Consider the following 15,037-nt stretch of genomic DNA (forward strand, 5'->3'; position numbering starts at 1 on the left):
TTGCGTATAGGACTATGGAAAGAAGAAAATTTTCACGGTGAGTGGAATGTTGGAAGAAGCGAAACGCACCCTAGAAGCTTCTGCTGATTAAAAATAGACATGGAATGACACGGGGAAGCGGATACCGTAATATTTTAGTGTCACCGAAATAAAACTGGGAGCCATCTGGCCAATTATACGAATGCATAAATCCAAAACCCTCCTCATCCGAATACCGGACGAAAAAAAACTGTATGCGCTCCGTTCCCGGATTACGACTTCCGATCGATCGATCCTCCTGCTCACCAAATCGGTGACACCGTCCAAAATTGCGTCACGTATACGATTCAAGAATTCAGATCAAGAAATTACACAAGCTGTGTTGGACATTATATGTTCTCTGAAGTTTCTTTACTCTCTATTTTCAAACCATTTTATGCTCGGCATGAGACGTTAACTGACAAGAAAATAATAACCTCGTTTTACTACCAGGTTTTCAAATGGACATTACTTGAAAATTAAAATACCACAATTATTGCTTTCTGTGAACTGAACAACAATTCCAGGACGTCTAATAAGCATTTAATTGCAACTCGTAAGTTTCTTATTGTTAGAGGATATAAACGAGTAACTAAATTCGGTACGGAAAAGGAACATCAGGAAATTGGAATATCGTGGCGGACAGGCGTCGCGACGCCGGATCCGTTGAGCGACGCGCGAGGAAAATTCTGCCGGAAGGTTTCGTTTGAACGTGCGTCCCATCCGCCGCGCGGTTTTCTACTTTCAAATCGTGCACCACGCGTAGTTTGAAGTGGCTCGAGAATATCAGCCCGTAAATAAATCAGATCCGCTAACGAGCCTTTGCATCGCGGAACCTTGCTCGAAATCGTTTTTAAACATAGTTGTACGCATTGGCTGCTCGTTGAATCGTCGTCGACAAGTCGTTTCCGAACTGTCGGAGTAAATCTCGCTAGATTCGTCTTCGCTTAAAGCGTCCTGTGTCTGTATTAAGCAGTTAAATTCACTATATCTTCAAACAAATGTTGAAGGACTTCGAGACATTTATTTTATTAGATGTATAGTTTTAGTTAGCGTAGGTAAATTGGTCTCCGAAATATTCTCGACGCGTGATTTATTAGCCGACTAAAGAATACTTCCGGTTTTATGAGCTGGCATTTCCGGTGTAGAGCTCGTAAGGGGGTCAGTTGATGTTTAAGCATCGACGAAATCGGAAAGAGTGTGCGAGACGACCGGTTGAGAAGAGAAGGATAGCGTGCGTTACGCGCAAGGTGAGGCAGGGAAAGAAGACCGTCTATTTCCGAACGCGCATCGCTCCAAATTTAAACGACGCCACCCGCCTCCGGTGGCTTCCACTTCCTTCCATCGCATCACTTTCGTTAAGATGCTGCCCATCACGCAGCGCGTTCTTTAAGTTCCAAAGGATTTCGTACTCCCTTAGGACGTTGCCCTCTTTCACCTCGTGTTACCTTCAGATCGATAATGATCATTCCTCCACAACAACGCGTTGTAAATCTTGACATTAGCGTCGTACAAATGATTATTTCAATTTCCTTTTGAATGAACAAATGTCTTGAAAAATGTCGATATTGTTGAAACGAAGTCAATGAAAATATTTGAATACGAGGTGTAATATATTCTACCTCACAAGTGCTTTAATCTTGTATCCCAGTCTTTCCCTCCAGTGGAAAGTTTCAATCGAGTTCTGATTTTCATTAGAATGATGTACACGAAATGTAGTACTAAATATTAAAAGAAAATTTTAGTGACTTCTTGATCTTTCGTAGAGATCTAAATTGGAGTAGGATCAAAGAGTATCGGTTGATGCCTGTTCGTACTTGTGGCGCGACCTCTTACTGCACCCCTAAGTTCTTGAGAAAACTGAACTGATAAAACAGTTTAAGGGATGGAAATAATCATTTGTAATGAAACGAATGTATGGATACGAGAATGGAAACGTTGCGAGGAGAATAACTTCGTGGCCATATAATTTTTTTTTCAAAATCGTTTTCTTTATTTTGTAGAAAACTGCGTGATAAGTACACCAATAATCTTGCAATGTCGAAATGTTGCCGATTCATACAAGGGGCACGAAGGGGACTGTCCGGAGCAAGTTCTTTCCAAATTGAATTTACGCTCGATCATTGGTCAACAGTCTTTTTCTCATTAATCATTTTTCGCGCCTCTCCTGGTCCGAACAGCCTCCGAGAGGCCCGAGTTATTGTGTTTTGCTGTTTCTAACAAGCCAGAGCAGTGAACAACGAACATCATGTTTTTTTTTCCTTATTCTTTCCTATGTGGTATGATTGGTACAATTCTACTGTATAAAAAACCATTTATCTCGGCCGCGAGTCGCGTATCACGTCGGAGGATAATGCGAGATTCGTTGCACGACCGGGTGAGAGTAAATGACGAAAAATGGATGAAGAGAAGCCGCGATCGAGCAAAAGTCGAAAGGACCCACCCGCGCGTTTTTCTTTCTCCGAATCTTGCACCACTTTAGGGCATTTACTCCGCGCGACTTCCGAATTTCGTGAACCGTTTCTCTCTTTCTCGAGACGACTTGTAAATTTGTTCTCTTTAATTTTTGGTAGAAGCGATCTACTACTTTAAATGACACTGTTTCTACAACATCGATCGATTACCTTGAAAAAAGTTTGTCCGAATTCTCGCTCGCTCAAATTTTCTTATTACATCTCTGTTTCTTCGCCCCTGCTCGTACATCACGACGACAACGAAACGATGATTGAATTCGACTCGAATGACATACGTTTGTCGAGTGGTTCTTTATTCCCGTTAATACACGTCTTTTTGTTTTCTTCTTTAATCTCTCGCCCCCATTCTCTCGTTCCACTCACGCACTCACTCACGCATCCCTGCCGTTTTCTCTCGGTGCACCCGAGTCTCTCTATCTTCTTCCAAGATCGTTCGTTCGTTCCCATCGAAACCGGTACCAGAAGATCATTCAGTTAAACACTGTGCCTCCGAGGAACTACGAAACGGTCTAAAATTTTGATTGTTAGATTTGCATCCATATCAGTCTGCGGGTCTGTGCATTGATTCATTTCTTTTTCCGCTTCCCCGTATTCTTGACCTAACGTATTTTACTTTTTTCAGTTGTCTAACAACATAAACAAGTGAAAAAGAGAACATAATTTATATTACCACAGCTGATGGGCTCCTGAACATCGTATGGCGATCTCGTTGTTCCATCAGGAGCCGACGAAACAATAAAATTTGTTTGCCCCGAATAAGGATGGAGCAACGAGACGACATCGAAACGGATCCTCATTGCCGTGGAGGACTAGACACACCAATCTTATAGACAATACGACAATCATTACAACTTCGTCAATAGCAAACGTCGAGTTTCGCGTAGAAATTTTTCGGCCACGAATGGACCGCGAATTTTGGAACACCTCGTTTCAAATCACAATCGCGCCTACGAAATCGATCCGCTTGTTGGGAATCGACGATAATAATTGATGAAACGGCCGATCGATTTCATCGTTTAGACGGGACGCGCGGCTGAGCATGACTAGATGGACCGAAAGCGGTCAGATCTACGACGATATTTAATCAACGGAACGAATTCAGACACTCCGATCGATTCCGTGATCGAGTCGCTCGAATCAAGCTCGTCTTTGATAATATCAATTTTGATACTATCAAGAAGGAAGAAACAAATCTTTGCTAATCAATTTATTAATAAATCCTTTTCTATTAAGGTATAATTAATCCTAACCGATATTATCGGAACGACACGACCATCGAATATTTTTTTGAACATTATATTAATCGATGGTTGTGGAATTTCAATTGGATAGCTATCGAGCGTCTACTTGTCGTGTCAAATTTACAACGCAAACAATTTGCTTAATTTTGCCAAGGGGGAGCCGTCCCACTTCTCGTTCCGTAATTACCGATAGAAAGACTTAGTGATTGATCTCGTCGCTCTGACCGGCTCGTCCAAAGAAAGCTAGAGCGTCGCAATCGTCGTCGAAAAGACACCGCGAATTATTTATTAAAAATCGTACTCGCTAAGAAATTCATTAATGGCCATCGCCGTTGAACGCGGAACATTAAAATCACAAATGACTTCGCGCGAACATTTATTTTCTTTTCCTCTAATAAGATGTTCCGGTCCCGGCGACGGCTCTTAAAAAATTCGATCTAAGTCGATAACAGTTTCTTTTTTCTCTTTAATTTAACCGAGGCTTGCACAAGACCCATATTTTTTTTCGTTTTTTTTTTCCTTTTCCATTTAGTCATACCTTTCGTATTCTGTTTCGCGCGTTCGTTCTCTCTCTCTCTCCCTCTCTCGCTCCATCATGCACCCATGCACCCACGACGCACATACGAATCATCTTTGTCTCTTCTCGTCGATTGCTCTCTCATTCAATCGCAAGGGACCGTATCCTCTTTCTCTCGTTAATCCCCTATTGTTCGTTACCCACATTTCTTTGCCTTTCTTCCTCGAACACCTCGCTCTGTTTCTCTATCTCGTTTCTTCTTTTCTTCATATAGAGAAATACGATTAATCCTCATCACCTAATATTGCATGCGCGTGAACACATTATTAACGATTGAAAAGAGCTTATTCGCCGTACACAGTGTCGTGTGTGTAGAACTGCCCGGACAAGTATTATTCGATGAAACAACTTGCGTGTGCTCTCTGTACACGTGTACGCGCGTGTAAACACACGATTACACGCATACTCGTACAGCACTGTACTTTCTTTCTCTTTTTTTTTATCGGCATTGGTTAGTTTTTACACATATATTCGACGCCAAAAACGTGTCTATTCAATGGTACTTCTTTCAACCCACGCTCCGAGCGAAAGCACGTAGTCAATTGGGATTCTTTCAATCTCGACAGAATTCTGTAAACGAACGTTAATGGAAATAGTAGATTCCGTCGTGATGGGTTCCTAGGAATACTTTTAATTTCGTAAGCAGGTGACTCCGTGTTTCACGCGTTACGTACATCGAAAGGGATGGCTGAAATTAATTTGCGACTGAACCCCCTTCGTCGGTTTACGGTTTTCTTTTTCAAGAATTACAATAATTGGTGACTTCTCATGAGATATTTCAGTAGTTTCGCTCTGTTCCGAGGTCGAGAACCGAAGTCGATACCCGCCATTTATGCTCGTTACGCGATTCTTTGAGAAATCATCTTGGAAAATCAATTGACCGTGGCATTAACGGAAAACGAGTTAACGGATGTATCGGAAATTTTACGATCGGATGTAGCTCCGTGAAACTGCTGTGGAGGTTCGATATTTTTGTATTTGGTAAGAAGATTGTACTTTATCGAGGTGTCGAAGGCCTTTCTGGTGATCGTACTTTATAAGCGAAATTATCGTAGCTGACGCGTGACGTCTACGTTTGAAAGATTCGATTTTTCTTCTCAATAAAAATACTATTTTCTCTCAATATTTTACGTATTTCATTTTGTCCCCTTCGTCGCTTAGTCAGGAAAAATATCACTGTTATAAAAAATTACGCTTGAATCTCTTTCAATCAGGAAAGCACTAATCCCAAACTCCTCAAAGGAGTTCTCTCTCCATCTCCCAGTTTCCGCTTCCGTACCACGCATCCCGTACGAAAGCCTATCTTAAATTAACAATGTCATGGCTATCGAGTAAAAAATGTTGAAGCATTCGATGCTGACCCGGCTCAAATCGATAGAATCTATTTGGTACTAGCAGGTACCAAGGGCATTAGAAAATAATTTATCATTTCCCTTTACCAAACTTTCCGCGTTTCATTTTCATTCGAGAAAAAAGTTCTCAGGAACACTGTTCGATGGTGTACCCGATGGTACACCCAATTAATATAGTACCGCCTAACGATATACCCAACAACCGTAGGCATATCTAAATCTAAAAGAGTTATCATAAACTCTAACTTCTCCAGGAATCTCCACAGCAGCGTGAACGGAAACGATCACTTTTCTTTTGCATGTAGATTGTTTTCGAAAAAACGGGAAAACGAAGCCGGTCGTCGACTCTCAGTTCGTCGTCAAGGCAGATCTCGTCCTATTACTTTTTCTTTTATTCATCAGAAAACTGAAGCCTTATCTATCTGAATAATAATAAAGTAGCGTTATAATCAGACATCGTGCGAGCCATTCGAAACACGGCGAGACGCGCGTCGCGACGCTTCGACCGATCGATCTCTATCTTTTCTTTCATTCGACTCGATCGTCCCACTTACTAACTTCGACCTTCGACTTGTTAGCAATCACTAAAACGTGAATATTGAGCCGCCCTTGCTCTCTCATGCAAGGGCAGTCTGTTCTTCTTCGACGAAGGGAAAAACAGATATTCAGTAGAAACGACCTAATCCATCTAGACTGTATTTTCTATTATAGTATCTATTAAAACCAGACAGTCCTCCCCCGAAACTAATTGATATATATATATATATATTCATGTGTTTTTTCACTTTAGATAATGAAACATTCTTTTTATTTTGAAAATCGATCGATCGATCGCGACGCTTGGAACGATATTTCGTTCATTTTTGTTCGTTTGGAATTATCAAGGAGGCCTCGCGTCGGAAAAGCGCTTACGCGCGTCCCAGAACGATTTCGTACGGCCCGTCGAATTCGTGTTTATGCGTGGTGTAAGGTTTATTACTTTTTTAATCAAGTATATAGAGCATATCATTTTTAGTCATAATAATTATATTGATATTGAACTACCTAACCTAATATGTACAGAGTTTTTCATCTTCTTGTTTCTTTTTTTATTACGCTCTTGGCACTACTTTTCATCTGTCGCGCGCTCGCTCGCTCACTCTCTCCCATTCGTACACATCGTCGTTCATTCAAAAAGTCCCTCTTATTTTCACCCCTCGTGTCGCATACCACAATGATATCTCTCTTCCCAGTACTATTTTTTTCTGTATTCGCTATCACTTCCGTCCCTTCATCTTGCCGTCTTCCACGCTTTTTCAGCTGGACCTTGTACCAAGCATCATTCACGCATGTACACTTACATATAAACGAGACGCAATATCATTCGCACGCGGATACATTCATATTTTATTCTATAGCGTGTGTGTATGTGTGTGTGGCGCTCTTCTTCGCTTCTGTTCCGCGTTTCGTCGTGCGCCTAAGGACACATCATTCCCTTTTCACGGCCCGCAAAACTTATCGCCAATAAATAATTTACTAAGTCTTTTTCGCAGCGAACAAACTTCCAAAAAAACGATATACATATACATGTACATATACATATACATATATACTCGGTGATCATTCGATCGTCCCGTCGGTGTGTTTGCGTTTTGTTTGTCGATTGGCAGCGAACGGGCGGTAGCGTACACTCTGTTTCCTCGACATCCTCTCGATCACTGTTTCCCGTGTCCCAGCATCTTCGTTATCACTCTTGCTTTAATTATCGACGCATGCTGCATCGTACGATCTCTCGCCCAGAGGATTAAAAGTTTTCAACTCATCAATCTCGGACTGCTTTGTGAATGGTGCCTCCTCCAATCCCCCTCTCCGCGATTTTGTTTATCTCGTAGGCCCTTCTTATCGTTATTTCATTGAACACACTCGTCTTTGATTCTCCTAGTGCCTGGATTTGTTACACACCGTCCCGTTCGATCACATATTACCACCGTCGTGGTATCGTGCTTTGGAATCGTCTGAGATCTAGGCTAGAGACTGGCCTCTTAAGATTGCCACTGAAGAGAACCGACCCACGAACGCAGTTCTGAATTTCTCTCTTTGTCTCCTCTCCACGCTTCTGTCCGTATCGCTCAACGATCAGCCTCCGGGCGAGGATGCTCCTCTCTGTTCCCGAAAACCAGCCGAAGGACCATCCACCGGAGTCCGAAGAAGGAACAATAGCAACAGAAGGGAGATAGCGATGATGAAGGAGGAGGACCATTCCCCGAATTCTCTCCTCTCGGTACGTGCTAGTGCGAGCGTGAGCGTGATTGTGTATATTTTAGCGAGATTCTTCGTACGCGCGCACACCTTACATCCAAGCGCGCCCGTCCGTGCGTTAACGAGGCTGAAAGTCAGCTTAGCCGAACGAAGTTTCTCCTGCGAGTCAGTCTTGAGGGATCCTCGACGGGTCGAGGATTCTCGAGGAGGAAGGCAGAACAAGCGCACAGATCTCAGTGTCCTTCTCCGGTTCGACCAAAAGTCGTCGTTCGTCGTCCATCTTCGCGTGTTCCCGTCGCTCCAACGGTTCAATGGGAACGGCTCGTCTCCGCTTCCACGAGCTCGTCGCTCGTCCGTCGACCTCGAGGAACTCGCTCCTCCTCGACGCGATTGCGGTGCTGGCCTCGAGTGCTCTCCTTCTCGGCCGTGCCTCGGATCAGACATGTTGCTGCTGATGTTACTGCTGATGCTGATGGTGTTGCTGCTGCTGGCTCTCGTCCGCCTCGCACGGCACCACCGTCAAACTGGACAGGTTGCTCAGATTGCTACTGGACTCGGAATAACTGGACAGGGTCGGTCTTCTCAGCGGCACGACCTCCGCCGGCGTCGAGCTGCTTGGACTTGGGAACTTCCGGAACACCCTCAACAGGGAACTGCCCGCACTGTGGCACCGGACTATTCGCTCCGACTGGCTTCCAACAGCGCCGACTGGCTTCGATACGGCGGGGGACTCTCGCTGTCGAACACTGTCCTGTTCGGTGGTGGTCGAACGCACTTCCGGTATATCTCGCTCTCCTGAAATTCAAATGCCAGATTTTAGTCGAACTCATATGTATACTTCAAGTTGAATGTCTAATAGGTACCGCGATTTTTGTTGCTGTTGCATGGTAATAGAATTATTGTAAGAGACGACGGTCGTGTTAATAAACTGACGTGAGATAATAATATAGAATTGACAATAGATCACTTCATTTCTTAGTAACAAATGCACAAAGTTTGTACGAAACAAACATGTACAAAAAAAATTTACATTCGATTTCCGAAAAAGTGGCTCGCGAGTGGAGTGTGTGAAAAGAGTATAGCGAACAACCCTTCAACATCTCGCGTCATCGGAAGCGCCGCTGTAGATACACGAACGGTGCACGATTATATCACGGCTGCTCGCCAAAAATCGAAAATCGATTACGTCTCTGCCTATCGTTCGCAACTGGTAACACCGGTTAATCTATCAGAATATCGATGCCCCCATCGCGATCACAAGAGACCGACACGGGTCACGAGTCGAATGGAATTAAAAAATAACTTCACAGAGGCGTGGTTCCGAAAGAATGGGAGACGAGGGGAAAAAAAGAACGAACGAATATTTTTTTGTGCCTGTAAAATTCAAAGGGAAGTCGAAGGGAAAAATATTTTTTTTTGCCAGGAAGCAGGCGCGACGACGACGGGCGGGCGGGTCGACAGAGTACACGTGTAGGGGCGTAGAATTACTGAAATTCTAACCCGTGACCCTCGAGAGAGAGAGAGAAGCAGCGCCGAGGGCGCGTGTGTTCTAGCTCGATGCCGGCATCCAGAAGCCTCGGCAAGGGTACAAACTCGATCTCCTCCGCCTTCTCCGTGGCCTACGGCAGGGTCTCGGCGACCTTCGGCGAAAATGGCACAAGACCCACGGTCACTCGATCGTCTGCGAGCCTCACGGAACGCACGATATTTCCGGTTACCGGGTTACTGATTAGGGCGCCTCAGAAATCGGCAATAGGACGTTTAGGATTTCGTTTCTCTATTGGCTTCATTGATATCTTCAGAAATAAATAAAAATTATCCGTACAATATTTTTCAACCGCAGCTTCCCTTAACGAACAAATTTATGTCCTTCAGTTACGCCTTCGTGCGTCATAAATAATTTTGAAACATCATAATCATCCGAGCTAATTACCATGCTCTCCATAATGATAGTCGTTTGCGATCTACGATATTTACAGAATGAACCCCAATAAGGATCGGTGCGCGTGTTCGCGAAGTCCTGTATATAAATGTCTGCGAATCGCTCCGAGCCGTTTCGAGCCAGTTGAGCGACTAGCCCAGAGGAGAACCCACCAAACCGAGGGAACGCGATTTTATCAGAGGGCACGAAGCGTGGAAAATTTATCCGTTTTTACACGCGTTATTACCCCCGGCTTGCGCGATTCTCACCATATGCATACGGTTATTAGGGACCTACTAACGCGACCGGAAAACTTCTGGTTGAAATTGCACACTTTTCACCTCTATCCTACTTAACGCCATTAATATGCTGATATTAAATGCTATCAGGCAATCCGAATAACGTTAGTCCGATATTACGTTCACGAGATTTCCGTTCCTATTTAGCGGAAAATCTTTGTGTGTTCTCTTCGGGTTTGACTTTGACCCGAGGATGAATACACGGCTGGATAACGATTCACTTTATTGATCGAGTAAGCGATTGTTGTGTTAATAAAATCATTAAACTGGCAACCTGGCATAAGTTAAGATTGCGCACAAATTATAACAACTCCAAGACGAAAATATGAGATTGATCAGCATTAACTATTATCTCCAAGTTTTCAACGTAAACAGTGTACATAATACATAATACAAACTAACTCTAAAGTTATACAGCTCATCCGGTCGGTCCGGCTCGGGGAACTAGCTCCAGGAATAATATAGTAGCCACGGTACAATAACCCTCCCCGTTAAATATTCGAAACGAGGCTCACCTGGTCCGGGTCGCGCAGGTGAAGGGCGGTGTGCGCTCCGTACGGACGTTCCTCGCCGTCCGGAAGCTGGAGCCGCGGAGGTAGGTCAAGGGCGAGATCCTGCCGGACGCTTCCGGCCCGGATTGCACGATCCCTGGCTGCGGCGACCATCGCTTCCTGCACCCCCTCGGTGGCTCCTTCGCCGCCGCCACCGCCCCCGACGCCCACCACGGCGCCGCCACCGCTCGGATCACCCTCTAGCCCTCCGCTACCGAGGCCGCCATGACCACCGCTGCCTACCTCCATTCCTGGGCTCACCGACAGCATCTGTGGACGCAACCGATACCGTTCATGTTATATAAAATCAGTATACGCATCTCAATACATGTCTAATTTTATTTATGCCACTCTTTATGCAGTCGAAATTAAATTTATATAATAAAAGTTCTAAGTGCATAAAATGTTGTAGATACTCGTGTATGTCGTTGAAGAAATTCAATTTATCCCGGTAATATTAATAATTTATTAGCCACCTGCGTAACTGAAATAACCATAGGAACGAGTCTGACGATGTCCGACGAGTTTTCGACCGTTTCGCTACTTAACGTCTTCATTCGAACGGCAAAGAAGTTGCACGAAACGACTTGCGAACTTCCCTCCTAAAACTCATATACATAAGCGCGCGTACATAAGAATATGTCTATGTACATGTCGGAGACATTAAGTCGAGCAGCCTCTTCCGGCGACGGTTTACGATCCCGCCGATCGTATCCATGGAATAAGAAACGATACGGACCGGAATCCGTGATCGGGCATGCATCGGATCATCCGACGCGTTTGTCGCGCATAAAATTTTCACGAAACACACGGGAGGTCCCCCTTGCCGGGATTGAAAATTTCGAGGCGGCCGCGCCGCCACCCCGAGTCGTAAAACGGACACGCGCAATCTCGACGATCGGCGGCGATGAAACGCGCGGCTGGTTATTTGATTGTCGCGTGAAGATCTCGGACTTTTATGGAATCCGACATATCCGAAAGTTGGGATTTATATTTTCCAGGGAATCTTATGTTTTTTCTTTTATTATCAATTTGACATCATGCTACATTTTGTAATATCTATGGAATTGTAGTTATTAATCTCTGAATTCGCTATAATAAGTGAATACAATTTTGTGCACGTAAATAAACTAAATGAAAAATTCTGTTACGGAAAATATGAGTACATAGATTATAGAAAATTTAACTTCGTTTAGCGATCCCCTACCAGTGATACTCACTACTGCAATGCAGCTTCAATCTTCATTATTCACAGCATTTATTTTATCTCTTTCGTTTTCTCAACATGTATTTGTCATATCGGTCTACTGTCATTCTAATGACTGAAATTGAACGGAGTTAAGACAATTATTTCTCCCACTAAATTACAATTTATTAGGCTTTCGTATCGAGTGCTTTAAAAATCTAAATTGTCGATTAATTACTCAAAACTGAGAAAAATCGAGCCACGTCATTTTGAAATTTCGTTTGAAACAGAAAGTTCTTTACGAATGTGGACATTTAATTGCGAGCTGTTCTACAGAGTAACGCGATTAACCTCGAGGGTCTACGTATAATGAAATCATGAATGAAAATTAGTCGCAGTTACGTGTTCTCTCTTCGAACAAAACCCGAGCTACACCGCACCGTCGCGTCGCCTCCGCTTCTATCGCAGACGCGCGTTAATTCGCGTACGTCCAGTTTAATCGCGCGTTTTGACTTATTTTTCAACGGCGCCACGCATGCATTAATTCGACACGCGAGGCATTTACTTATTAATTTAATCACGGTCAAGTCTTAAACGAACGCCGCACGGGGCAACGAGTTCTCAGCGACGTAACGTAAAAAGAGAGACGAACAAGAAACGGAGCGGCGCTAGTTTTCTCCTTTAACGAAACCGTGATTAATTCCTTTTCGCGAACGATCGTGTTGAATACAACCGGCTCGTTATCGACGTTCGATTCATCTGACACGGAGAACTAATTTCGTCGAACAATACGTGCCTTTGCACGTAGTGCAAATTGGAACGTTCAATGAAATCCAGTTTCCAACGCGAGAATATTACAACCTACACGATGATTTTTACGTAATCACCAATTTTTTTAATCATTTTTATTCTCAAGTATTTCTCGAGGGAAGAATAGCGTCGTCGAACAACACGTTTCGCTTGGATAAATTATCGTATGCGGTAGTTGCAATTTGAGTTCCTACAATGGCAATATAATTCAAATACGTATAGTATTTCATTGATGTCAGCGAACAGCTGAACTGTGAGTTTCAATCGAGCGCATATACGCGTACTAACAAAAAAATCGCTGCGACGATGGTAATTCTAGCCGGAAATGAATTCAGTTCACCGTTCGAAATTCCCCTTCGAGCGTAGAATCAATTTATACCATTAAACAAATACTTTATATTGTCCGAGCTGTACTTTCCAAAATTATGTTTGGAGCGAGACGCGTGGGTTTTTGAAAGTTGTACAATGCAAATAAACTTCGTCTAGTGGATCATCCTGTACCTTGAACTTCAGCCTACTTTGTGTGCCAAAGATTGCTAAAGTCGAGCCAAATAATCCTGCGTCATCGGGCGAGCAGACGTCCGGCTCTCAAAAATTCGTACAGTCACGTGTCCGATTCCCGAATCCAATTTCTCAGCAACTTTCATCATTAATTTCAATTCAGCAATAGTTACAAGATACCAAAATCTTCAAATGAAATTATTTTGCTTCGAGGAATATCTTAAGTTGCTACTGGAAACAATGTTCAGTTCTAGGAGCATTCTTTTATCATTTGTGCTATTGTTTGAACGAAGTATTGTAAGATCGAAAGTATTGTAATTCCTTCCAAGCTTCTAAGCTTCCAAATGCAGAATTTCAAACAGATTCTCCGAAACTTTAGTAACTAGTTGCTTTCCGGGTTCGCATTGGAGTACAATCGTGTCTGGCAATTGTTCGCGTCTCGTCCTCTCTTATTGCCAATGCAACGGCATTGTGAGTCGCTGACTAGACGAATCTATACGATAATAACGTGCAAGGCCAGACAGTTGCTATAGCAGATAGCTGTGGCTGCTTTACCTCGGGACCAGGTCGGCCCTTGGGTGTTGTTCCCTACGGAGATTCGGGACTGTGTTTTGACATGCCACGTATCGCAACATTATTCTGGTCCGTGACGAGCAGCGCAATTGCCCGTGACCGGGCCGCGACGTATAAATTCCTCGTGCTCGTCATTTCGTCTACGGCTCTCTCACTCCCGCCCTCGACTCCGCGCATCGCTACTTACGTGATTTACTTGCCGCTAAACGACAGGAAACTGTTCCGAGCACCGAATATCCCGCCCACGCGTGATCGTCCTATTCTCCTGTCTACTACACAATAGTGCGCGGGATCGGCCAAGGGAACGTCGAGGTTACATTGCTATTTCATTATTACCAGCGCTCAACTATGCTCATGACGCTCGTCAACTGATAAATGTAAGAAACGAACTAACTGCAATTTTCTGTTTCAAGAAAATGTTAATATCCGACGAAGTAGACGGAAAGCTGAAAGGCTTATAGATTCTTTGGAACTTACTCAAACATGATTTCACTCTTCAATAGACGTTCGAAAGTCTACACTGTAATTACTCGAACACAAAATTTGAAATCATCCTCGAAACAGAACCACAATTTCTCGAGATCCATACGTTTCGTATACATTTTATGACATACACATTCTACGTAATGCGAGTTTGAAGAAAACGCAATCAACGAATATCTGATATGCACAACGTGTCAAAAACTCGAAAAGAATTAACGTGGAGGAGGAACGATAGTCTTTCCCATCGAACACTCGAGCAGCGACTAATCCGCTCAAATCGCGGCGCCGTGGCGTGTGTTTTTGCGCGCGGAAATACGAGGATACGGCACGGTCGTAGGTGAAACGTGGGACCGTAAGCAAAATGATCGCGGCTTGGTAACGCTACCTTTCAATGCACCACGATAAACTGGAAGATGGCAGAGAGAGAGAGAAAGAGAGAGAGCGAGATTAGGAGACACCGTTCGTCAAACTGACGCGTTGCAAATTATTGTCGACGCACGCCGTTCGTCGAACCGCGTTCGATACTCTTCAACTTTTAACAAAAACTTAGAGGACATTTTTAAATGTACATTCTAACATCTTATCCGTATTGTTACAATCTTTGAATCTTCGTCTAATTTCATTCGTTTTATTCTCAAAAGTAGTGAACTTCTCTTTCGGACGAGTACCGCGATGCCATTAAGGATGTATTGGCTATACAGTCAATCCCAAAAGTTTATGTACCTTAGAAAAACGCATTTCCTATAATTAAAAAGAGATCAGACATCGGAAGAACAATGCTAATAATAAATAGCTACGTGCTAAAAAGTATAG

General features: G+C 43.6%; 1 protein-coding gene across 1 annotated transcript in view; it reads right to left on the bottom strand.

Annotated features, from left to right (window-relative positions):
- Positions 1-2,280: 2,280 nt before the first annotated feature.
- Positions 2,281-15,037, bottom strand: part of LOC108626315 (uncharacterized) — a 109,975-nt gene continuing 97,218 nt past the window's right edge. The window contains exons 4-5 of the mRNA XM_018026913.2: positions 10,636-10,941; positions 2,281-8,695 (exon numbers count right to left, since the gene is read on the bottom strand). Of these exons, the coding sequence (XP_017882402.2) occupies positions 8,576-8,695; positions 10,636-10,941 (426 nt within the window). The 3' untranslated portion in view covers positions 2,281-8,575. The remainder of the gene's footprint in view (positions 8,696-10,635; positions 10,942-15,037) is intronic.

The sequence above is a fragment of the Ceratina calcarata genome, unplaced genomic scaffold (assembly GCF_001652005.2).
Source record: "Ceratina calcarata isolate Rehan_Ccalc_2016 unplaced genomic scaffold, ASM165200v1 scaffold121, whole genome shotgun sequence".
In the NCBI taxonomy this organism is placed as follows: Eukaryota; Metazoa; Arthropoda; class Insecta; order Hymenoptera; family Apidae; genus Ceratina; species Ceratina calcarata.